This window comes from Monodon monoceros, unplaced genomic scaffold (assembly GCF_005190385.1).
Source record: "Monodon monoceros isolate NGI ecotype Baffin Bay Population unplaced genomic scaffold, NGI_Narwhal_1 Super_Scaffold_20, whole genome shotgun sequence".
Lineage (NCBI taxonomy): Eukaryota > Metazoa > Chordata > Mammalia > Artiodactyla > Monodontidae > Monodon > Monodon monoceros.
In genome coordinates this window covers 4,210,065-4,236,776 of record NW_021703777.1, presented here as the reverse complement: position 1 = coordinate 4,236,776, position 26,712 = coordinate 4,210,065, and the positions used below count along the sequence as shown (strand labels likewise).

Sequence of the window (26,712 nt, the reverse complement as noted above, 5' to 3'; positions counted from 1 at the left end):
CAGGCCCAGCCGCTCCGCGGCGTGTGGGATTTTCCCGGACCGGGTCACGAACCCGTGTGCCCTACATCGGCAGGCGGACTCTCAACCACTGCGCCACCAGGGAAGCCCTAAATTTAAGCTTTTAACTCTTCCCAAGTAACCCAAAAAGTTCATGGTACGTAATATTCTGTATTTTAGTTGTAATGCAATTTGGATTCACAATGTCTCTTGCTGGTATGAAGAAAAATGGTCTCTAGCTATTGAGAAATCCAAGTGACCACCTCACTCAGTGCTCTCTTCTTTTTTTTTTTTTTGCGGTACGCGGGCCTCTCACTGTTGCAGTCTCTCCCGTTGCGGAGAACAGGCTCCGGACGCGCAGGCCCAGCGGCCATGGCTCACGGGCCCAGCCGCTCCGCGGCGTGTGGGATTTTCCCAGACCGGGGCACGAACCCATCTGCCCTGCATCGGCAGGCGGACTCTCAACCACTGCGCCACCAGGGAAGCCCTTAGTGCTCTTTTTGATTCTCGATTTAGTTTGCCTGAGCAGTAGCTCCAGTGAAGTGCTATGAGTATTATTTCTTAAGAAAACAAAACAAAATTTTAAAACAATTTTAAAAATCATGGAGAGAGAAAACTTTAGCCAGAGGTAGAAAGTTATAGTACATAGATACTGCTCCATGACACATTACTCCAAAATTTAGTGACTTAAAATCACAACCATTATTTTTTCTCCAGGTTTTGGGTCAGCTCGGAGTGCCTGCTGCTCTGGATTGAACCGGGCTGGTTTGGCTGAGAGTACTCACTCCTGTGTAATAAGCTTCAGGGTATGCTTTGAACTGACTAGCCTCTGGTAGCTTCAGCCGAGATGATGCGGCTCTGCTTCCCGTGGACTCTCACCTGCCACCAGGCTGGTGAGCACTCATTCTCATGCTGATGGTGAGGATACAAGAGAGAGCAGGCCGTGTCATGAACAGGGCAAGCGGAAGTGCACTTTTCTTTCTTCACTTCTCTGCTTGCAGCACATTTGCTAACATCACTTTGGCCAGAGCATGTGCTATAGAAAAGTCCACAGTCAAAGGGAAGACTAGAAAGTTACAAAGCAAATGGCATGGCTTGGAAAAGAATTAATTGAGACCATCGGTGAAATCTGTCTACCACAAAAGGTGATTCACTTGTTAACAATGCTGTTGGAAAGACCTGTCTTCTAAGACAGGGAATGATTCTCCCTTGAAGGGTGAAGAGAGTTCAATTTTCAGTTTGGGGGCAAGATTGGGTCTCTTAACTAAATTTCATTGAAGGGCATGATTTCACTTATTTGTGAAAGCTAAAAAAATAAAATAAAGGAACAAATGTAACAAAGCAGAAACAGACTCACAGAGAACAGACTGGTGGTTTCCAGAGGGAAGAGGGATGGGGGAAGGGGCAAAATGGGTGAAGAGGATTAAGGGGTACCAGCTACTATGTATAAAATAAATAAGTTACAGAGATCTAATGTACAGCACAAGGAATATAGTCAATGTTTTATAATAACTTTGCATGAAGTGTAATCTATAAAGATGTTAAATTTCTATGCTGTACACTTGAAAGTAATAGAAGTCAAATATATATCTTTTTTTTAAAAAAAGAGCTTAGTGAATGAAATGGGGGGCATTTGATTTTTGACATAAAGTAATTAGTACTGTTGGAATCAGCTTTCTGATTGCATTTATAATGACAATTACCTTCATTTAGAGAGAAACTAGGAACCTGTAAGAAGTCATAGAAAAAACATATTTTGAATGATTGACAAGTATTTACTTCCAAAATAAGCTCATTCTTCAATTATTTCTTTTGAAAAAACCTTTATTTAGAGCCTGGAAACAAGATTATTTTCAATTCAGAGTCATTGCAGTTAAATAGGCAATTACAACATAAAGAAATAAGTGTGTCAATAGGGCTAAATACATGGATTCTATGGATTGCTATGTACAAGCTACGTCATCAGAAATTAAACTTTGCAACATGTATGGCTTATTTTAACAGTTTTTATTGAAATATAAAAATGATAAAGACAGGTGTATAAACCTTAGGTTTACAGCTTGGTGAGTTTTCAGCAATTGAAAACACTGATGTAACCAGCTTTAAGATACTTTTGAATTCTCTGCGCATTATCTCTTTCTTTTCCCTTATTGGCAAATGATTAGAATAGAAAATGTGTGTAGTGCAAATCATGTGGCTTGCAGTAGACCAGATAGCTGACATTTCCTTTTCCAAATTGGCATTTTTCTTGAGAGACATTAAAATTTGATGTACTAGTTATTGACACATCACCTCTCTGCTGCAAATCACCCTTAAATAAATTACCGTGTGGTTCCTGACTCTTGATTAGTTCCTGAATGATGTGCTTGCTTTCTTCAGGGTCCCAGAGTTCTTCTGATTCAAGACTGTTGATTCATGGTAGTAATGCTGAGTGGGTTTTGCATAATATTATTTGCCAGTTTAATCCCTGATATTTAAAATATCTATCAATGAATATTAAACTCAACTTAACGGAATAGTAAAATCTACCTGAGAAGATATTGGAAAGATAATGATCGAAATTACGTTGAAAGTAAGAAGCAAATGCTATTGAAAAGAAAATCATCAGAAATGAATATTATTTGAGTACAAATATCAAGAAGTGGTTAGTTTTATCACTGATAAAATGGTAGTAGCATCAAAATCTGTTTTTGTAAAAAAATTGTATTTACTTGTTATTTATATATGCTCATACAATTAATTGATTTATTAATTTTTACAATAAAGCTATAGAAAACTGTGTGATCCAACTTCTCCTAGCCAGGAAAAGCATACTTTATGCTGGAGATTTGACATTGTTACCTCCCTTCTCTGATTTTTCTTAACCTCTTTGGTAGACATTCACTCCTCTAAATGATAAATAATTTTTTTCAGGCATGGTGATACCTTTACTCTGGTTATACCTGGTCTCAAAAACCTGGGAGACTTTCCATTTCCTGAAGATGATTATGCACTTTTCTGTGACAGACTTTAATACTTCTCTTTACCTTTGGTCTTCAGCAGTATGAATATATTTCTAGATTGTTTTACAATTCTTATTTGTGGAAAATTCTAGACCATTCATTTTCAAATGTTTTCTCCCCATTCTCTCCCTTTTCCTTGCAGTATTTCAATTAAATATATTTTAGACTAATATCGGCCTACATGCCTTGGATACTCTGTTCTTTAAAAATTGTTTTCAATAATTTCCTCTTTTGTTTCCATCCGAGTACTGTCTATTGACCTATGTTCAAGTTCACCGAGGCCTTCCTTGGATGTGTCAGGTCTACTGATGAGCCTGTCAGAGTCATGCTTCATCTCTGTTACTGTGGGGAGGGTACATTTATTTCCAGCATGCCCTTTGCCATTTGCTTATTGTTTCCATTTCTCTGCTGAAATGACCCATCTATTCATGAATGTCTTCAAGTCTTTCCACTGGAGCTTGTAACATATTAATCATAGTTATTTTAAATCCTCTCTCTGTTTGTTTTGTCTCTCAACAGCGGATTATTTTTCCTTTCCATTTTATATGTCTCATAACTTTTCATTGAAATGTACATACTCTGTGTAGGGTAGCAGAGACCAAGGTAGATAGTATTTATGTCTGGAAATAAGCATGCCTCTTTCTCTGCTTGGCCTTTGATGAGGAGCTGTGCTGTGCTTTAGTTTTATTGGTTGCTGTGATTACCTTCAATGCACCGCCAGCCTCGGTTTCTTCAGTGTCACCTTGTGGTTAGGGTAAGAACCAGACTGATGGGGTATCTGAGCATCTTCCAGGTGGTGCTTCGTCCACCCTCAGTTTTAGGTGTTCCCTGTGAGCCTGCACCTTTGTCTCTCCATTCTCTTGTCCCTCTGTTAGTCTGCTGTTGCTGATTTCTTGATCCTCGCTAGCCTGGGTGGTGAGGAACAAAGCTTTCTACATTTTCCTCATCCAGCATCAGCCTTAGGCAGCTCATGTGTCTCTTGAGCCAGGTTTTCTGAGTTGAGTCTTTTGAGCCAGGTTTTCTCCATGATGCTGCCCTGCCTCCAGTGGTAAAGGATCTTTAATTTTCTGAAACTAGGAGGATTTCTTGCTTCTCTCCTTTTCCCAAGCTCTGTCAGTTTTCACCCACTGAAACTGACAGGATTTGCTGCCTTTTTTTTCAGCAGCTTAAGACTTTGCTCCACTGGGGAGAAGGATCCAGGTAAGAATTGTTTTCTCCCTCAGCAGCGCCATTACCTGAGGGATGCTTTCTCAGCTCTCTCCTGCCCCCAGACTTTTCAGAAGCAAACAGTGGGGTCCATGGAGAAGGGGCTGCCGGTGTCTGTGCTCTCAGGGCTCTGTACTCTCACAACTGTGGCTGCTCAACTTTCAGCAGTTCCTTAAGAAGTTAGTTGATATCTTTTGTACCTGTTTGAACGGCCTCCTTGTTTCCTTCCAGTGCTGTGTTAGACGTGAGTGATTGCCTGTGTCTTGTCTGTCTGGAGGCTCACTCCAGCTTTCCTTAGATTTTACTTTCATTATTGCCTTTCAAAGTCAGCACAGTAATAGGTTCAAGAACAGGGTGATTTTTCAGATTGCCCAGCTTCTTCTTGTTTGGATAACACTCTTTCCAGCTGTCTATCCTAAAATGGAGCCAGAACTCTGTAATACATGTCATTAATTAACCAATTCCATAAAAGTTACCAGGATTCTGGGTACCTTTGGTTACTATGTTATAAATATTTTTAAGAAAACCAAAATAAGGATTTATTCTCTTTTGAAATACACAAAAATATAGTTTAAAATCTAAATGTTTTATTTTTATTCCATTAAATTAAGAAGTGCAATTCCAGTCTATTTAAAGTAATGAGAAAGAGACTTTGAGATTTCTATTGATATATATACTTAGGGGAAGCTATGTACTTCGAGATACACAATTTAATGTCTAGCAGATCTTTTATTGAATTTCTTTTTATATTTCAATATTACCCATGCCTGAGGGTATCTATAAGATAGGTACAATTTAAAGTAAAATAATATGTGGATAATTATAGACTCAATACTCATTTAAGACTGTAACATGAGAAACACACTTGAAGCCCTTGTAGGCTCTTCCCCACTATATTTTCCTTCTACTCTAGATATAACTCCTACCATGAGTCATATGTTAACCAGTTCTTTTTATTCTTACCATAAATGTATTTGTCTCTAAAACATGCAGTTTATTTTTGCCTGTTTTGAACTTTATGTAAATTGAGCCATACTGCATTCTATATATATGTGACATTGAGCTTGGAGATCCATCCATGTAAACACTTCGGTCTGTAATTGTGGACCTTCAGAAGCAGAGCCAGACAGCCTAGTTCTGAATATTGTATCATTAACTTATTAGTCTCCACAGAAAAGTTAACTCTTCTGTTTCTTTGTGTGTAAAACATATTATCAAAATATAAATAATATGGTTAATATATTTCAAAATTATATAGATCTTGATGTTTTAAGTACCTACATTTTGAAGGTATTCTATTTAAGAAATAGGATACAAATTATAAATAACAATTAGCTATAAAATAGGATATTAATTAAAATAAGAAAAGAAGTCACAGAAAATTATAAATATATTTCTAAATTTTACAGAAATATATGACCATATAAACACATTCCAGGCCCTTGGAAAGGGCTTGTACAGATGAGGGGCTCTGAAACTTAAACTCTATCAGCTTCCGGGCAAATCTGACTCTGCATATATGTAAAACATTTTGAAGAGTTGTTCCATAAAAGTGATTGATATTTTTACTTATTTTTATTACTATTATGTTATATTAATGGAAACTTTTGCCAGGGTCATTTTCTCAAGTGAAATAAAATATAATTAGTCTAACTGTTTACATATACCATCAAATAATATTGTTGCACTTAGTTTTCATAATTTTGGTTTTCTACCAAAGAATGCAGTTGCTTGACTTTTTGTTTGCTTATCAATTTGGAAAAAAAATTTCAATTCATATTAGTTTACTTTTCTATTGTATTTCTTTAAATTGATACATGAAATTCTTTACTTTAGGAAAAAAAGGTATTAAAAGTAATGACTATACCAAATCGGATTTATATTATTTAATTTTATACTTCACTGTGCTTTTTATTGATGATAGATTAAATATCTAAGAAAATAGACTAGTGAGAATCTTCCATAATTTTTAGAAAATCACATAAATTATGAGATAGTGGTATTTTTGTGAATTTCAATATGTAGATGCTTGCTTAAATTACTTTTATTGCTATTTTATGAAAATATATTTTGTACAAATATAAAGCTAGGAGAATAGCTTTCACAATATTACAAAGTAAAAGCATACTAGCATAATCAGAATTAGAAAGGAAATTAATGTCAGTGTATATCAAAGCAATGTGTATTACATAGAAAACCTCATTTAAAGTATAGTAATACTGGGACCATGTAATTTAAAACTATGAATAAGAACATAATATGAAATAGGAAAATAAACTTAAATTTGAAATTTACCATTTTCTAATGGATGGGATTTATCTTTTGGATCATAACAATTGCCTATGGGTAAATACAGGCCTAAAATTCAGCTGTTTTATTCTGGTATAGTCATACCTGATGTTTACTGCCTTATCCATTCTGACTGATCAGTGCCTGTCCTCTATAGGTTGTTAAACATTGTGATTATTACTCTACACCACTGATTATAGTCAATTATAGTAGCCATACAATTTTCAAAATTTTAGAAGTGTGCTATAGATTTTCCTTTTTTCCACAGTTCCCTTTTGTACTGCTTTGAAAATAATATAGGTAGTCAACTCAACAAAATAAATGGTTTTAGGTTTTTTCTATTGAATTTCCAGACATTAGTGCCCTGAGGCAACTTTTTAATGGTGTAGAGGTTCATAAAGATTTAATCACTGAAGAAATATTTATGGAGAATCTATTGGCAGCAAGATTATAAAGGTGTAATGGGGGTTCCAAATAAGTGCAAGATTTTGTCCCCAGATTCAGGGAGCATCTGTTACATAAGGACATAACTCTCAACCATGGCTGAGCATCAAAATCACACAGTTAGTTTAATCTACTTAAGATTGGAAAAATGCTGAGAAAATGAAAGCTTAAAAGATTAGAAATGCTGAATCAGGATGGAGGTAAGGCATAGGATTGATGTATCCATATTAAAAAAAAACTCAAAAGGTAAGTTTTATGTTTGGCTAAAATAATGGAGAATCAGGAAAGATGAAGATGGGTTAAGAATTGCATAATAACAAGGGTTCAGTTCTGGAGTCTGACCATTTGTTTGGATGCCAATCTCCGATCCCTTAGCTTGGTTGGTGTCTTACTCTGTTGGACTGCTATAACAAAAGACTAAGTCTTGGTGGTATAAACAACAAAAATGTATTTCTCACAGTTCTAAGGCTAAGTCCAAGGTCAAGGTGCCAGCACATTAATATTCTGGGTGATGGCCACCCTCTCGATTAATAGCCAGAATCTTCTCCCATGTCCTCAAATCTCTGTAGGATAAAGGCACTAATACTGTTCTTAAGGGCCCCACCCTCACAACCTAATCACCCCCCAAAGGCCCGCTATCACATTAGGCTTTAGTATTTCAACAGATGAACTTTGGGTGGGGCACACAAACATCCAGACCATAGCAGTTGGTGACCTCAGATGAGCCCAAGCCTAACATCAGCATATTCCAGTTTTCATATATATAAAATGGGGCTAATAGTAGTGCATTTTAAAAAGGTTGCTGAAAGGATAAAATCTGATAATTTATTTAAATTATTTATCACAGTGCCTGACGTATTTAAGTGCTCAATAAATATTTACTGAGTTTTATAATAAGTATAGTGAAACAATCCATGCTTCATGCAAAGTGGTGAGACAATCTTGCTTATTCAGAAATGCTGTTTGAAAAGGTGATTATAAAGTTGTGTATTGAAAGAAATTGAGGCTGGAAGATTTTGCTTCTACTTGGAAGAAAGAGGAAAAAATAAATGATATATAGATTAGAAGGGATCACACAATATGTTAATTTAGAGCATATCTACATTAAAAGGATTTCATATTACAGAATAACACAGATAGCAAAATAAGATACTTTAATAAACATTCTCAAGATTATATTCTTGGAAAATTTTCACATCATTTGGTGAAGGAATCTGGATTATAGTAGATTGGGAAGGGCCAAGCTTTCTAGGTAGCTATACAGGAAAACACGTGGAAAAGTTTATTTCAAGTTTTATGAATAATTTAAAAAGTATTATTTGAAAATAGACTTTAAAAGACCTATGTGCAGTTTGGCATAAATGAATTTAAACATAATTACAAATATGAGATATACTTTGGGTTTTTATGATTATTTCCAGTTATTCTTGTCCCATGAGGGGATTCATCTCTGTTCTGATTTGGTCTCCCTGGTCTGTTCTGCTTGTGAGGAGTCTTTCTGGTACATGCACGTCCTGTGTGATTGTCTGCCTTGTGCTCATTAGGTATCTTACTATTACATTTCAGGTTGTCAAGAATTATTTTTGGCTCATAGTTTTTCTCAAAATTTCTTTAACTCTAATCATCCTGAACTGATTTCTGCAGAGGTTTGGCTTTTTCTCATATTATACCCAGCTGTGTGTCAACTCCCTGCCTTAATGTTAACCTGAGGGAGAGCGTGGCCTTGCTGTTTGGTGTTTCTGTTCTCTAGCCTAAGTGCTCACCCAGGAGCCCTGTTTCTAATGATAGCCCGTGGTGATGCAAGGGATGCTATCACAAGTTGGTGTCACTCAGTGACGTCCTTGTTAGAGTTTAATCTCCAAATTCTCCCCTATCGTGCAGGGCATGAGGCTTTTCCTGTAAGTCCATGAGATGCCCCTGGGAGCTGCAGAAATGTGGTATGATCAATCTCATACAATATGATATGGAGGAATTTTATTTCATTTGATAATCATTAAGACATTATTCATCAGCTAAATAATCTGATGGCCAGAACATACAGCATGTTTCTCCCCTCCTGACCCACCTCTTCTTCCCCCTCTCCCCCGAAGCTCCCTCCCCTTTCCTCCCCAGCCTCCTTCTGCTTCTCCTCCTTCTTATTCTCATTCTTCTTCTTCTCCCCCGTTTCTTTTTCTTTCTCTTCTTCTCTCTGTCTCTCTCTTTCATGACTGGGAGAACATTTTCATTATTTTGAGGTCCATATTCAATAGCTCCATAGTCATTTTTTTGATTGTAATTAATCTGTAGTGAGTATCAGAGGGAAGCTATTTTTAACAGAAATGCACATGGTGTGAATATAGGTAAAGTCAGAAACATATGGAGTCAGAAACGTATGGACTCAACTCTAAGTCTTGCTCAAATAAAAAGAATTCATGAAAATGGAAATTTTCAGGGAGCTGCCATGTAGGTCAGATTGTGATGATTCTCTGAGGATGGGGTCTTGGAGGAGCTTCAAACCCGTTCTTCTGCTAGCAGAGTTACGAAGCTGGTGGTCCAAGGCTTCCATGCAGCTCTGAAGAGAGGGAAGCCACCAGCCTCGCTGTCCTTGCTGAAATTCAGCCAGTTTTTCCAGTAATGCTGTGTGCGCTGGTGTGAGCCTTTGTCTATTTCCAGAGTTCTGAATAAGTTGATTATGACAATTTTTGCCAGTGTATTCATTCCCTTTATGAAAGAGAAGATTTTCTGGTCTTTACTCTTCCAGAGGTGCGTCTTGGATTTGATTTTGATAAACAGCACAAGATTTTTTAATCTTTTTTCTAAAATGGTTATGCATATTTTCCCCCATAAATTTGAAATGCCGTGGTTATTTTAGCTAATGTACTGATTATTTCTGGGAGGCTTAAAAAAATCCTGTTCTACTGATATGGCTATAAATTTTATGTCTGAAACCACACTGTTTTAATGTTTTTTTCCTAGGTAAAGATATAATTAAAGGATATAAAACTTAATAGACAGTTAAAAATGTGAAGAATGTAGTTAGGAGCTATTTGTTTTAGCTATAAATAAGAAAAATATTTTATACCTTTATTCATTAAAATGTAAACTGAATTAGAATAAATATGTGAAAATTCAGTTATTTTATATAAGCTCAGATATTTCAAATAAATACTGAGATTATACTTTTTAAACAAAACTTGTCTTGAGAAGATAGTAATTACAGCCTATAAAATCTTGCAACTTTATAGAACTAACAGTGATCATTTTGATAATTTAAAGATAATATTTTAATTTACTTTGCTCCTGAGTACATTTTTTTAAAAAGTGAATTGTTGAAATACATTTTAAGTAAAAACAGGTAATTTTATTTAATTTTACTTTTTTTTCTATAGGACTTTGGAGATGATGGATCCTTATATATTACCAAGGTCACCACAACTCACATGGGCAATTACACCTGCTCTGCAGAGGGCTATGAACACATCTCTCAGACTCACATCTTTCAAGTGAATGGTAAGAAATGTGGGGGTGTTTTAATTGCTTTTTGCTTCAGTAGGTATTCAAAGACTGTCACAGTTGACTAGGAAGGCTTCGTTTTGAGTTTCAGGACTTACTGTTAATGTAAAACCCTTCCAATTAAAAAAAAGTGAGTAGGTAAATATAATAAATTTGTACCACTTTTCTCATCATGAAACATTACAGAGTAACTCATTCTGACTGGAAAATTAAAGCATAGGAAATTTAAACTATTTTTTCAACTTTAGAATATCAACAATTAGGCAACTGTATAAATTTTAGAAACTGAAAAAATTAAGCATTTAAAAATTTTAGTTAGATCAGGTGTTTAGTTGATCTTATTAGTGATATAGAAAACTTATTATGTACAAAGTTTTATAATCTCAATAATTAATTTAATGGCTTTAAATTAATTTAAAGCATTGGCCAAGTAGGCTGATATCAATCTTACAATCAGTGCTTTGTTTTATTTCTGACTTAATTCACATTTAGTTGAATTGATAATAGGATTGTATGTATGATTCATTAATACACACTAATTAATTTCCATACACATATATACATGAATTTACTCTATGGTTTACAAAAAGGAGGCAGAAACTTTATGGCTTTCTGTAGGAACAGCAAGGTGGCTAGTGTGACTGGAATGAATTAAGAGGAGAGTGGGAAAAAAGTTTGAAAAGTTTGGGGAGCTTATGGTTTTGTTACTGAATTAAGTCATATAGACTCTGCTACCCCTACCCGGCAGGGCAGGGTTCTTTTTTTTTAATTTTTATTGGAGTATAGTTGATTTACAATGTTGTTAGTTTCAGGTGTACAGCAAAGTGAATCAGTTATACATATACATATATCCACTCTTTTTTTTGGATTCTTTAGGGGAAGGTTCTTTTTCTGTTTTGTTCAAGCAGCCAATAATGAAGCTGCAGCTGAAATTGACAAAGCACAAGCTTTATTCAGTGACCAAAGAATGGAGAAGCAGGAACTAAGTTCCCAGATCAACTTCTTGCCTACCTGGCAAAAGGAATTTAATTTTAAAGAGTGAAGGCAAATGGAGGAGGAATGAGACTAATGATGGGGAGTTATGTGCATTAGTTTACTGGGGAAGGGGCAGTGCTTTTTCGAGAGAGAGGGGTGCCACCCCCTTTTTATCTTCTTTTGGTCCTTAGTGTCCAGTCATGGCCACCAGGTAGGCGTGTCACTGAATATGCTAATGTAGGAAAATCAGCATACAATGGGATTGAGGGTCTGTTGGAGGTCAGATTTATTCCCATCTTGGTCCCAGCTAGTTCCATTTGTTTTTTTGTTGGCAGCTTCCTTTCTTATCTCGGGACCCTTTAACTTAAAGATTTATGTTAACTTCTACTAAAAGTGGGGTTGGAGGGTTTTGAGCAAAGACTTAGAGCAGCTCTGGCAAAGTTTGAGTATAGTTGACACTCTACAGAAGCAGATTTAGGTTTTGGTTTCTGGTGCAAATCCATTTGTCAGCTAGACATGGGTCAAGGCTTGGAAATGGGCTTTCACAGAAACCAGTGAATATAACAGACAAAGTGTGAAGGAGGAGGTGAGGCTTGTTCCCAGTGGTCTCAGATGTTTGGAGTTGGATGTTCAGAGATAGCAACTGTCCCAGAGGACTCAGTCTTGGGAGGACAGGACAGGAGTGTGTGTGGGATGTTCCCTATCTGGGTGCTGCATCCATGGCGAACTGGTGGTTGTAGGCATCCTGGCCCTTGTCTCCCTCTTTGCGGTGATTTTTACTGGCTAATGGCCTAATTGACAAAACTGATGCTTTGAGGTGGTGTTTTTGCCAGGGATCCTGGTCGCTCTCCGTTCCCTTTTCTCGCAATGGCATGTGGCTAACCAAAAGTTCTGTCTTTTACCTCTCATCCTCACTTCTAGCCCTAGTTTGTCCAGTCTAAGTACCTACCACACTAGAGTTCTAGCTAGTTTGTAGAGCAGTGCAGGGTCCATGTTCTACCTGCATCAGAACCACAGGAAAAAATATCAAAGATGTAGGACCTGAGCTTCAACAGCACTCTTTGGAAATTTGATTTGAAATCTGCATTTTGATAAGCTTCTCAGGGAATTGTGATGTATGGTAGAGCATGGGAACCATTCTAAATGGATGCTCTTCTGAGGGTCTGCTCCCCAGTCACGTCCGATGTAGGTTTCTTACACAACTCACTCATTTGCCATGCTCCAGCTGGAAAGCCCAGGAAGAAGGCTTTGAGCCAAACTGCAGGCATTTATGTTGTAAGATGTGCCTTGAGTGGTGCTGGGGAAGTGCGGTGTCCCTATTTCATCCTTCCTGTGCATTAACTATTTACTCTGATATCAGGTTTTTCTGAAGATGGAATATGAGAATGAAGGAATAATGAGGTCTCAGAAACAGTGCCGCCTCTCCTCCACCTTCAGGCTTAGCATTATGAATTAATTAAGAGGAATTCAATATTAACAGTGATTGCCTAGACTAAGCACTGGTGCTTTCCTTTTCCCAGGAACAAAGATCCCTAAACCTGGGAGTAAAACCAATCTTTTCCTATTACCTCCTACTACATTTAATCTTTAATCTGCTTTGAAATCCTTGGTATAAATGTTTCTGTGAAGGGATGGGGTTTGGAAAGAGAAGCAAGGATATTATGTTTGTTGAAAGTGGAGAGGAGAGAACTGTGCAGTAAGTGGAGAGTCACTTGGGGTCAAGAGAGGGAATTTCATTTTGCAGATGTGATTATCTTTTATGTTGATGTGAGTAGTCCAGTAAAAATGAAAAGCAGCTCATACAAGAGAAAAAGGGGAAAATTGCAGTCATCAAGTCTTTAAAAAGTTGATATAATCTAGTACACAGATGGAAGGGCTGTTCTTTGGAAGATTGATAGTTAATCTGTTGAAACAGGGAGGAGGACAGACAGTTTGGGAGCGGATGCTCAGGGTGGGAGCATGAGGAAATCCTCTTTGCATTGCTTGGATTATTTCAGCGTCATGAGGAATAGTCCCCTACATACAAACGAGTTCCATTCCAAGAGCACATTTGTAAGTCCAGTTTGTTTGTAAGTCCAATAAAGTTAGCCTGGGTACCCAACGAACACAATTGGCTATATAGTACCGTACTGTAATAGGTTTATAGGTTTATAATACTTTTCACACAAATAATACATAAAAAACAACACAAAAAATAGAAAGCATGTTTTAATCTTACAGGACAGCACCTTGAAAAGTACTGTAGTGCAGTACAACAGCTGGCATCCAGGGCTGGCATCGAGTGAACAGGCGAGAAGAGTTACTGACTGGAGGAGGGAGGGGAGGTGGGAGATGGTAGAGCTGAAGGATCCTCAGTAATAGGAGACGGAGGGCCAGCTGCCATTTCACTCACGCCTGACGCTGACGGCACAGGTTCTGGTTCCTTGCTGGATTCAGTTCTATCTACCCTCTTGAAAAAATGATCCAGTGATGTCTGGGTAGTAGCTTTATTTTCTCGTCATAGATGACACGGTAGCACTGGGTTGCATTCTGAATGGCTGCTGTGACCTTCATGTACCGTTGTACGTTCAGGTCCTGTGCCTCAGAAACTAACAGTGCCTCCTCAAATAAAGAAAATCCTCTTGCCATTTCCTGCGTCGTGAATCTCTTCAGTTCTTCGGTTGCTTCTCTTCCTCTTGTCTCTCTTCATCCTTTCCCTGGGCCTCCTATTCCCGGTGCTTCTTAGCAGTACCAGCCACTTCACCGCTGCTTTTACACTTGCTTCCAGACATCCTGATCTTGAAATAAAGATACTGTGCTACTGTACTGTATACAGTCCTGTACAGTAAAGTACACAAAAGCACAACTACTTGTAGAGGATGCCCTTATGTGACAGTGTACGCCAGACACCTGAACTAACTTATGTGATTGGACATGTGAACGCACATTCACATCTTTGAAAGTTCGTAACTTGAAGGTTCGTATGTAGGGGACTTACTGTACCAACTATTGAAAGTGGGCAGTTTGTGAGAGCTTTAGTGATTTGAGGAGAAAAGTTGTAGGGAGGTAGGGTTATAAAAATAGCAGTATGTAGTTGGAATGTTGGGCACATCTTTGGGTGTTCTTGAGATGATATATATTAGTATGTTTTCTTTCTGTTGTGGTTGGCTGCGAATTTGTAATCATAGAAAGAGGAGATTTGGGTTTACCAACATCTTGTTTTGTCACATGAGTACGTAGGAGAGAGACATTATAAATTTAAGTACATTTACAAGAGAATGATTATAATGATGGAACACAGAATAAATGGTAAGGTAAGGAAAGTTGTAGGTAAGGAAAGATGTGAGACCATGGGAAATGAGGAACGAAGTGAAAAACTGACTGGGGTATGCAAGTTGGTCAAATACTACTAGAATGAGGTACTAGAGAGAAAGAAATAAATGCAAAACCTTCCCTCAAAACATTTTCTGAAGGCATCTGGCAATATCTGTTTATAAGAAACACTTTTATTTAGGTCAAGCATATATAAAGGAATATATGGACCATTAAGATCTGACAGATGTTTAGACAGCCCAGCGGTTCTTCTAAATCTGACTTGCCAGTGTGCTTGCCTTAGCTGAGAGGGAGAAATGAGGTATAGACTAACACTAATGCATCAAATTCAACCACAACCGATAAAAAGCAACCAGCCTTGTTCTACTGCATTTTTATCAACTAGGGAAGACAATAAGTATATTTCAAGGATCGTTTTTAATATTTAAACCTATTTGAAGAGGCCAAAAACCTGGGTAGAAAATGTATTATGCATGGATCGGTAAGAGATTATCTTCAGCTGCTGTAACAGACACCCCAAATAACAGGGGCACAAAGAAGACACCGGTGTGGTGTTCTTATTGTGTAAAAGAAGCCCAGACGGTGTGGCTCAGGGTGGCAGCCCCACAACGTCATTGCTATCCTATGCTCCACTATTTGTGGTTAGAACATTGTTTCCTTTCTCAATGTTTTCCAAATGGAGGTGAAAATCCCAGCCGGCATTTTCACATTTCAGCAGGGAAAAAGTAATCAAGAGGGAGGAGGAATACTTCCTGACACCTGAGAGCCCACTTTTCAAAGAACTTCAGTGGAAGTGCCGACAGTAACTGCCATTGACCCCTAAATGCAGAGATTGCTAAAGATGCGTCCTTGACCTTGGGGTTTGCCATTCACAAGGATGAACCGCTCAGCTATTTAGGAGAAAGGGAGGAAGGTGAGAGTAAATACTGGGTAGGTAACTAGTTGTGTTTATCACTTCATAGTAAAATGTTTAGAAAGGGTAGAATTAGCTATAAAACAGCAGCCCTACAAGTCATTTGCTAAATAAGTGATTTGTCGCTTTTCTTGGTGTTTCCCTTTCCTTTGGTTTTATATTGTTTATATTTGGCATAGTAACTTTAAATGTATGCTTTGTGTATAAATAAGTCTAGTAAACTTGAGGTCACTCAGAACAGTTATAGGCCAATAACAAAAGAATAGTTGAGAAGGAGCTGTGACCCTGAAAAATACAATGAACACGCGAGAAAATGCAAATTAGGTAGACAAATAGCACATTTATGGACCCAGTAAATCTCTAAAACTAGTTTAACTCATTTTTCAATCTCTGTCCACTTTTCAGAAAAGGTTAAAAAGACCTTTAGAAAATCAGGTTTCCATAGGGAATTTAACATATTTATCTTAACAATTTGTCAATTAGCTATAAAAATAAAATATATTATTGATTACCATAAAAAGCTCTGCAAATACCACAAGTCATTGGAATTTGTTAAAGAGTGTTTTTGAAGTGCAAAGTCTACTTAAATATCCCTGGGTGCGAGCCAAATAAAAGTCTTTCAATAGCCCTTTTTCTTTTCAAACAATGCAAAATTAGGTTATTGAAATATGAGAGTGCTTCTGTGTCCTTGTCAGAAGAAACATTATGTATAAATCAAAGGAGCTTGACTCTACCAGTGCAATTCATTTCATGCTTTGCTTTTTCTTTTCACATAAAGCAAATCGGCTTTAGATCTTCAGCTTAGGATACAGAATGTAAGAAATTTTAAAAGTCATTCAGTGTTTACACTACCCTCTGGGCAGAAAGCTCGTCCATATTAAAAAAAACACCCATATGCATGCTGTTATTTCTCCCTCCTTTATTGTTTAAGACCTCACACGTAATATCAAGTGGATTTGTTTTTCTACTCATGTCAGAAACTTCTGCACAAAATTTCTGGCTCTATAGGATGTCTATGTAGAACACCTCTATTTTTCTCCTTCAGAATTTGGAGCTAGCCATATAGACATCAAAGCATCATCTTCTTACGGATGAAGCTTTTTAGAAAAAGTGGCTTAAGTCTGGAGCAACAGTGGTCTGCTTCTTCATGCATCATAGAATTGAACTTCCAGTTTCAGGCAGCCTTCCCCGCTAAGCTTTCAGCAAGAACAAAGCACAAATGGGAATATAACCTTCCTGCAGGCAGTAAGGTCCGGAAAGCAGGAAGCAAAAGGCCGAGTGCCTCCTCTTTCTTCTTCCCAGTGTCAGTTACTAAAGGATGAGAGAGAGAGAAGTTTTGAGGGTCACTCTGGCTCAGTGATTCTCTAACTGTGGTTTTTGAGCAAGTAGCATGAGCAACTTATTTTATTTTTATTTTATTTTTTTAAAACATTTTGTTGAAATATAGTTGATTTACAATGTTGTGTTAGTTTCAGGTGTACAGCAAAGTGATTTAGTTATACATATATATATTCTTTTTTGATTCTTTTCCCATTATAGGTTATTATAAGGTATCGAGTATAGTTCCCTGTGCTCTACAGTAGGTGCTTGTTATCTGTTTTATATACAGTAGTGTGTATCTGTTAATCCTAAACTCCTAATATATCCCTCCCATCCCCTTTCCCCTTTGGCAACCATAAGTTTTGTTTTCTATGCCTGTAGGTCTATTTCTGTTTTATAAATAAGTTCATTTGTCTCTTTTTTTAAACTGCAAATTCTCAGGGTTCACCCATACCTACTGAATCAGAGGGTCCGGTCATGAGGTAGGATGATCTGTGTTTTATAAACCCACCTGATGACTGATGATAAAGTTGGAGAACTACTGGTCCAGCAGTTTGATTCCCCAGAAACATGTGAAGCAGGAGTATATGTCCTTCCTCAGATTCTCAAGCTTTATTCTCTTAATTTTGACTTTAAAATAAGCATATAGGGATCTCAGGGAGTGGCTGTTTCTTCAGGGGTTGAGATCTGACATGTATCAAATCAGTTTTGCCCTCAGTCTTGATGATTTGCTCCAAGCCCCACTCGGGCCTCCTCAGCTGTGGTGGACATCCCCTGACGGCTGGTCATGCAGGAGTTTGTCTCTCTTCCACTCTCCTGAGGACTTTATTTGACACAAGAAGCTTTATCAGCCTCACTTCAGGTAGCCCAGTTGTGCCAGGGATTGAATGCCCCCAGGGACAGTCCTTAACCAATGAGGGACACGAGTCAATGGGTAAGAAGCCCAGCACCCGCTCCTCAGTGGGAAGATTCTCAGGTGCATTGTACCTGATTCCTCAGAGTGTCCTCACCGGAATTAACCCTTTTTTGTGCTATTTTTCTTTCCTCTGTCGTACTTTTCCTACTCTTTAACTTGTGCTTCCTGGGATCATTTCCCAAATCAACCATCTGAACCTAACTTCTTTTCTCAGAGCTGAATTTGGGGACACTCATAGTTAAGGGGTGTCCTTAACTTAATGACTTTGCTTCCCTTTTGTATCTCCCCCCCCTGAGAGCTACTGGTGGGCACTCTATGTTTGCTTCCAGAAGGTTTTTAAATATGATAGAACAGTACATTACCTCATTAACTCCAAGGCCTAAAGATTCTTTCTATTATCTCCCATGCTAAATTATGTGCAGTTACACTGTTTAACAGAGCTCTTCAGAGCTTCTGCAATTAGATTAAATCGTGATATCAAGATACTCCAGTTACGCAATAGTGAGAGCATAGACATGCTCACATTTTAATAGATAATCTAATTATTAAATTCCCGGAGAGAAATAATACTTCAAAGATTAAAGTTACAATGAAATTAGTCCAAAGTAATTAATATCCAAAAGTAGATTCTTCTGCCCTTGTGACATAAAGTCTAAAGAAAGTCTGAAAGTTTTAAGGACAAGTAAAATCTAAACAATCATGTCCCTCCTTAATTTTTTATTTTGCTTCCTCTTGGTGAAGCAGTTTCTTGAAGTTCATAGTTTTGGGAGAACTTCAACATCTCTCTCCTGGGCTGATTCTCACTGGATTTAAGTGTACCCTCATGCTGTGTGTTTTCAAATGGTTGCATCTGTTCTTGATTCATTATTTCCTTGTATTCTGCCTTCTGTTGGATTACATAACTTTTAGAATTCTGTTTTTTCTCCACTATTAACTTATTAGCTATGGCTTTTTGTTGATATTTGAAGGTGTAAGTGAAAGCTTTGTTTACAATATACAACTTTAACGTATTGCCATGTATCTTCAGATATTTTACCACTTCAAGTATAAGAACTTTAATACAATATACATTGATCTCTCTTCTTTCCATTCATTGTGGTAATATTGTCAAATATTTTACTTCTATATGTGTTATAAACCTCATAATACATTGTGTTATTTTTTCTCTAAATAGTTAAATATCTTTCAAAGAATTTTAAAAAAGCACAAGAAAACAAGACTTTTACATTTGTCCTTTCTAATTCTCCTCATTCTTTCATGGAAATCCAAATTTCTGAATTTCCCTTTAGCCTAATAAACATTATGTAACAATGTGAAGTTCAGATATGCTCCTGATACATTTTCTCAGCCCTTGTTATTTAAAGATATTTTAATTTTTTCTTCATTAAAGAATTATTTCTGCTGGATATTGAATTTGGAGCAGATGGTGTTCCTTTTTGTTTTCTTTCAACACTTTTCACATGTTATTCTATTACCTTCAGGCTTTCATGATTTCTAATGAAAACTCTCTTATTTCTAGTTTTTTTTTTTTTTTTCTATTTCTCTTCTGTTTTTGCAATTTTCTCCTTTTCAATGGGTTTCAGCAATTTGATTATGATATGCCTTGGTTTTTTTTTTTTTCCTCTACTTAGATTTATCCTGCAGGGATTGCTCAACTTGAATTTTTGGTTTACGTTTTTCAACAAATTTGGAAAAATAAATTGTCAATTCCTTTCAAACAGCTCTCTCCCTCCATTAGGAATCCCATTACCAATATGTGTTATTGCTTACTATTTTCACATAGACCACTAAACTCTGTTCATTTTTTCTCTTCAATCTTTGTTCTTACTGTACTTCAGTACAGATGGTTTCTGTTGCTTTGACTTCAAGTTCACAAATCATTTTTGTACGTGTCTAGTCTGCTATTAATCCCAACCAGAGTATTTTTGAAATTTATTTCAGATATTGTATTTTCAACTCTAGGACTACCATTTATTTTTTATGATCTGCATTTATCCCCCATTTTTTCATGTTTTCCTTTAAATCTTTCAATCTTTTCATGCCAGATATTTAAAAAAAATTTTTTTTGCTAATTTCATCATCTCTGAAATTGTCTCTATTGACTAATTTTTATTTGCATATGAGTCTAATTTTCTCTCTTCATGTCTGTTAAAGTATTTTTAAATTGGATGGTGAAAATTGTTGAGAGAGATTTGTGGGATACTTTTGAGAAGTATTGATTTTTGTTTTGACATTAATTTACCTGTATATCAGTTTCATACTTTAGAGTTTTTTAAACTTTACTTGATTATTTCTAGAGTAGCCTTTATACTAGAAGCTTTTCATTAACCTTCTAAGGTTCATTATTTCTGGAGTCTCTATGAGCTCTCCAATCTGGTTTTTCAGTTAAGTCTCTCCAGTCTGAAGTCTGATTAACCCAACTCATATGTCACCTACCACTATGTAAGCTCTTGGAACTTTTAGAATTATAGCTCCCTGGTTTTATTTCTTGCTATAGTAATTGAGTTTTGCCTGACTTTGTGAAGTTTTATGCTATGCATTGAACCAAAGACCCTGAAGACCCCTATTAAGATTCCTGGAGCTCTTTCTCAACATATTTCTCTCCCTTTTGGTACTCTGTCCTGCAAATTCCAGCTGCCAAGCTTTCCTGAATTCCAATATCTTTATCTTTAGTTCATTGAGAACTTTTGATTCCCCTTCTCTGCATCAATATCAACCAAATGCCTTTTGGCTGCTAGCTGAGGCAGTTCTACAGCTCATCCCACTTTTTTTCTTTTTGCCTTATTTCAGGAACCATAGTCCTCTGCTGCTGGTTTCCGATATTAGATAACTGTTGTTTCCTGTGTATTCTGTTTATCTGTGGCAGAGGGTTTATCTCATTAATTTCCATCATGATCTTATACCTCATAGGAACCATTCTTAAAAACCCGATTGGTTACATTAGTTAAAGGCATGTTTTCTTATGACCCTCATTTGTAAAAGTTCTGAAAGTTAGTGGATATGGTTAATGTAGACAACATCAAGAAAATATCAAGTAAACTTAGAAATTACAAGTAATACTTCTTTGTTCTCAGAGTTCAGTACTTTAATTCTGTCCAAAACCACAGCAGGCACTCAGTAGTATATGAAGGAAGGGGAATGACAGAAAAAAAAAAAAAAAAAAAGTTGGTTTTGCTGTGGAAAGATACGACTCTTTCTGTATCAACTGTCCAAGGTTAAATAACTTATATTTAATTGATCAAACCCACACACAAATAGGTTAGTCTTGTCACTATATGTGGAGAAAACTTGATTTTTATCTTCCAAATAATTCTCTTTAGTTTTCTTTAGTAATAAAAGATCAGTTTTAGCAGGCCTAAGGCCACCCACCAAAACCTACCGTTCCCAGATCTCTTTGAAGCTAGATGTTGTCCTGTGACACATTTTGGGCCAATGGAATGTGAGGGTAACTGATGCATTTACTGTCTGAATTATGACCAAAATAGGAAAGCTATGTGCCTGCCCTTCCTCTTTTAACTGTTTCTGCTTTTTTGGAATATGGGTCTGGTGGTGGTAGCTTGGGGAGCTATTTTTAATTGGGAGAAAGTCATGCTTTGATGTTTGCAGAAGAACTAAAATAGAAGGTGCCTGGGTGTGGTAGGCTGAAAATGTCTTAACAAAAGCCATTCACATCCTAATCCTTGGAACACGTGAATGCTACTTTAAATGGCAAAGGGGACTTGTATACGTGATTAAGTTAAGGTCCTCAAGATAAGGATATCATTCTGGTAGGCTCTAAGTATAATTATAAAGGTCCTCATACAAGAGAGGCAAGGAAGCCAAAGAAGAAATTAGGAGATGTGATGGCAGAGGCAAGAAGTTGGAGAGATCTGATGAGTGAGTAACAGACCAAGGAATGTAAGTGGCCCAAGAAACCAGAAATTGCAAGGATGTGGAGTTTCCCCTAGAGCTTCCAAAATGAACCAACCCTACTGGCACCTTAGTAAAACTTATTTTGGTTTTCTGACATTTAGAGATGTAAGAAAACAAATTTGTGTTGCTTAACGCCACAAAATTTATGGTAACATGTCACAGCGGCAAAAGGAAATGACTACGTCATGTATGCAATGAGAGCAAGTTACCCAGCCATCGTCTGGCCACCTACAAGGCCTCATGTCTTGTTTAAGCCAAAGTATTTGGTTCTGTGTTAAAACAGCTTAATCCATGTCCACACTATGAAGCCACCATACCCCTTTATGACCACATATCAGGATTTATATCTTATTTAAGCCACTGACAGTACTGTTGCTCTGTTTATTCCAGTAGTTTAACCGACATCCTACCTTCATTTATCACGTTGATTCTCATTTCTACTGCAGTCCAGCTGTGGGTTTATGGGGGGCTCTGTTTCATGCAGCCATCTAGTGATCCAGGATCAGTCTCGCTGCAGTCCATAATATCACATGAGACAGTGCTACGGAATGGGAATGTCCTTGCTTCAGTCTGCGAACTGTTTGTTACCTGGTGATGAGATAAAGTATAGAAATTATGAGTAATCTTTAAATTTTTTCCAGTAAATTCATACTGCTACATCATCTGTGAAAGGGGTCTTATTTTCTGGTAACTATAGAAATGGAAGAGGGAAGATATCTTCAGCACCACAGATTGTTTTAGAATCACTTCCCCGAGGCCTCGGAGCCCTCCACTGGATCGTCTGTATTTAACAGACCACATGTGAAGGATCACCTCGGAGATTCATAGGGCGGGCCTTGTGGTGGCAGACAGTATTTTTGCTGCTTATCAGGACTCTCAATTAGTACATTCTATTGTAGAGGAGTCTGAGAGAGATAAACTGGGACTGGGCTCAGAAAGAAGAGGGAGTACATTTAGTGTATATCTAGCCTGATTTTGCCACAAGAGCCCAATAGTCATAAGCTTTCTGGGAGAAAGCGCAAACCGTACAGTGTCCCCTTTCTCAGAAAAACAATGTCAAGACAATCATATAGCCCTTGGGAACAGGCGCTTTTGGACCCAGTGCCCTGATGGAATTACTTGCATTTGTGAAACCAGATCCATAGGGATTACACCAAAGCCCCACACTGTTTTAGCTGGCATATATCCTCTAGCTGATTCTGAAACAAAAAATGAGATGAATGTTTTTGGAGACTGTGCCTTTGGGGGCTACTGCCGACCTAAACCTCCCATGAGCTCCACAGTGTTTCATGTCCTCAGTCTGAAAGTTTTGAGACCTTGTGCTGTATTTATTTCTGCTACGTCTCTCCCTGTTTCTCATGCTCTCTTGTTCGTAATTGTTCCATGATTTCTTTCAGGAGGGATCAGCCCCTTCATCTGGCTCTTTGCTTTCTCCTTTGCTAGGGCCGTGTGCTAGAAACAAGGGTCTTCCTTCGTGTTTATTGCTCTCTGCTTTATGGCCCACACACTTTTGTTCTCATATATTTCTTTATATATAGTCCTGGGGGATCTGTCACCGTGAGAGTTGTGAAAATATTGCATCTGGGTCTGCCAAAAGCATTCACAGTTCAAACAAATATTTTCCACCTTCTCCTTACTGATTTGAATAATCCCACCCAGGGGCTATTCTTCCATTAGAATGGTATCTGACTTATGCCCAGACGTGATCCATCATTATCTTCCCTAGAGTCCTTTTAGTACGTTTCACCTTGGCTGTATTTTCCCTCAGAGTCCTAATTCCAAAGATTGTCTGGTCATGTGCCCTTAGGTACAGAGCCCAGCTCCATGAGCACCTGCGATAGCTGTCGCTTTGAAATGCATCCGGGGTGCCAGGAGAATTTTTTACTATTCCTCTGTCTTTCTAACATATTTTTCCACGATTTCTGTAAACACTTGATAGAGATTTATGAACTATTATTATTATTTTTCAGTAATCCTACCTAACAGTATTATTCCTATTTTTGTGTATCCCTAACTTCACATTTACGAGTTAAGTCACATCCCGTCTCTGCTTAAAATGCTAAATTGGCTCCCAGTGGCACTCAGATTAAAAACCAGTCTCTTGAATGCACATCAAAACCATAAGTGTTCTGACTTTGCAGTATCTTCCTATCACATTCCTCTCCCTCTTGCAAACTCCACGCAGCCGCTCTTAATGCTTATTGCCTTTCTGTCCTGAAATAAAACCGGTTCGCAATTGGCCACTCCCCCTGCCTGAAGATACTTTGCCAAATCCCCACGAGGCTTAGTTTCAACCACTTTCAACTCTTTGGTTAAATGTCCCTTTCTCAAGGAAGACTTATTCAAAGTACACAGTTTAAGATTATGACAAGTCCTCGCCTTCCCACACTTTTGGTCCCTCTCAATTTTATTTATTGACAGCACTATTACTTTCTAAAAAGTTGTGTACATCCTAGCATACTATTAATACTGATTTTTTTCCTCATATCTCAATATATTTGAAATAGGGATACATTCTACAAAATATGGTTATAAAAACAATGTGCCTATTAACGGGCAACATTTTCTTCTTTGTTAATGGTATGTAAATAATAGCATGTTAAATTTAAGTAAATAAGGTAAATATTTATCTAATATGTTTATAGTTCATTTTTGTTCTTCCCTCACTGGAGATTTCCTCTCTCCCTCTCTCCCTCTCTCCCCCCCTCTCCCCCTCTCCTTCTCCCTCTCTCTCTCCCTCCCACTCCCACTCCCTCTCCTTTTACACACCTGACACTGGGCCTTGAACCTAGTTAGGACTCACTAAATATTTGCTGAATGAATGCACATTAATAGATGAATAACTGTTCCTCATTAGTTCCTGGTTCTGGATTCCTTTGAAGAGTTACTTTAGCTTTTGCTCTCTGAGATTTTTCCACTCTCCTCAGCTGACAGATTGCTGGAGGCCACCAGTGGTTTTATTAACTAGACAACTAAATCATTTCTTCATTTTCTAATGATAATTTACTTTAAGAGAAGTTAGTCCTCAGAGCTGCCTCTCCACGGTGTGTGTGTGTGTGTGTGTGTGTGTGTGTGTGTGTGTCTGTGTGTATGTGTGTGTTTCTGTGTATATGTATGTGTGTGTGTGTGTGTATGGACTTTAAGATTTCATTTTCCTTTTCATATCTGGTGGCTTCTCTGTCCTCTAAGATGTTCTTCTAAGTAAATCTTTCTCTCCAACTTAATCACTTTCTTCCTTTATTTTGTTTTCAGTTTCTACTACTAGTGCCCTGATGAAACATTAAAGTATGTATTTTAAACCACATCAGGTCCTCCTTGACACCCTGGACAAACCTCCTTCTTAGACACAGTGGAGATATGAAGCTTTAGCTGCTGTGTTATGCTTTAGTTTTTAATGCTTTCATTGAGTTGTTTCCCTATCCAGCCCTTGATATTTATTTTTCTAAAATAGATACTTTTTACTTTGTATTTGTTTGTGAATATATACTTTTTCTTAGGGTGAAGACACATTGTAGATCACTGCAATCTAAAGTCATGACCAGAGTTTATACAAATAAGGAAACCAGAGTACTTGTTACTACATAGTAGTGGGCTGGTCCTTGGGAGCCTTTGAACAAGCCCTTCCTCACAGAATTTAGCCCTACAAGAGCTCTCCTTTGTAAATAAAGGTAGTTAATGGAATTTGGGCAGTTTAGTACTGCCTACCTAGGGCTGCTACTAATAATTTAAAGCAATAACCTACACTTAATGCTTTTTAACACTAATGGAAATTAGCTGCCTATGCATTAGGAAAAAACCCACAAAAATGCTGCCTACAGAGCTGGTTGAGAAACATAGCAAAAGTCATTTGCTGATCCCTAAAAAAGGACTTACCCCTGCTTCCACTGTGATTGAAATTTCAGACCAAAGTGCACCTGTGCAGTTCAAAGTTGAACCATGACAGCGCATACACAGGGCAACCTGCCTCCCAATGCCTGTGTTTGTGAGACACAGCCCTCCTGCATAAACACAGCTATTCACTCATGGAAGAAAGTCATACAATGGGATCAAATCCAGCTAGCCCATATATCTAAAGCTAAGACCTAAAGCTACCCGCTGAGGCTACAGCATATAGAAACCACCTTTTTTACTAGTGTATATTTTTTAAACAATCAGCTCCAAGGCATATACCATCACAGCTAAGTTACACACTAGAGCCATTTCAGAATCTGTGATCCCTTCTCATATGACTGTGTCAATCACAGGTACTCTGTGAATTTCTCAAGGTTTCCTAAAGCATCAGATGTGGAGCATTTAGGAGATCAGTAAATAACACCACTCCAGACCTCAGCACGGAAACAGGGTTGAGACCCCTGAGGATCTCCTATTGTCAAGAGAGCAGAGCAGACCCACAATATGAAAAGGGATAGGCTGACTGTGCCCAGTCATTCTCAGAGCACACCAAGCAGATCCTTTGTCCTCCTCCCTCTTGGTGACTTAGTAAGAGCTAGAGAGAGATGCTGCCCTTGCTACATGAAGCAGAGATGTGTGCAGTCTTTTGCTGATGGGGCAGATTCCTCAGGTAGATGACTCATTCTCAGATACTGTTGTTTTGTATTCACTTACGATTGACTCAGATCTAATTCTTTCAGCCAGAATTATTTTATGGTATAAGTCAACATGCGTATGTACTTTTAGGTGTAAATGAATGTACTAAGTCTTGTTTTTGATATTGCAAAATTATTTTTCTTCATAAAATTTCAATCTGCTTATATCTACTGGCATATTTAAATTAGTCTGACATGGTTTACTGGACTAGTTTACATGGGTCGATAGGAGTGATATTTCTTAGACTACTTCTGTGTATACAAGGACTGGGTAATGTTACAAAACCCTCATGAGGTAGCCAGCACTTAAAGAACTGTATAACAACTAATTAATGTAATGACACTTGT

General features: G+C 37.6%; 1 protein-coding gene across 3 annotated transcripts in view; it reads left to right on the top strand.

The window, feature by feature from the left end:
- The window catches only part of FSTL5 (follistatin like 5), a 708,564-nt gene that overhangs the window by 530,808 nt on the left and 151,044 nt on the right, over positions 1–26,712 (top strand). For all 3 annotated transcript variants that reach the window (XM_029235420.1, XM_029235419.1, XM_029235418.1), the window contains exon 8: positions 10,307–10,427. In XM_029235420.1, coding sequence (XP_029091253.1) covers positions 10,307–10,427 — 121 coding nt within the window. The remainder of the gene's footprint in view (positions 1–10,306; positions 10,428–26,712) is intronic.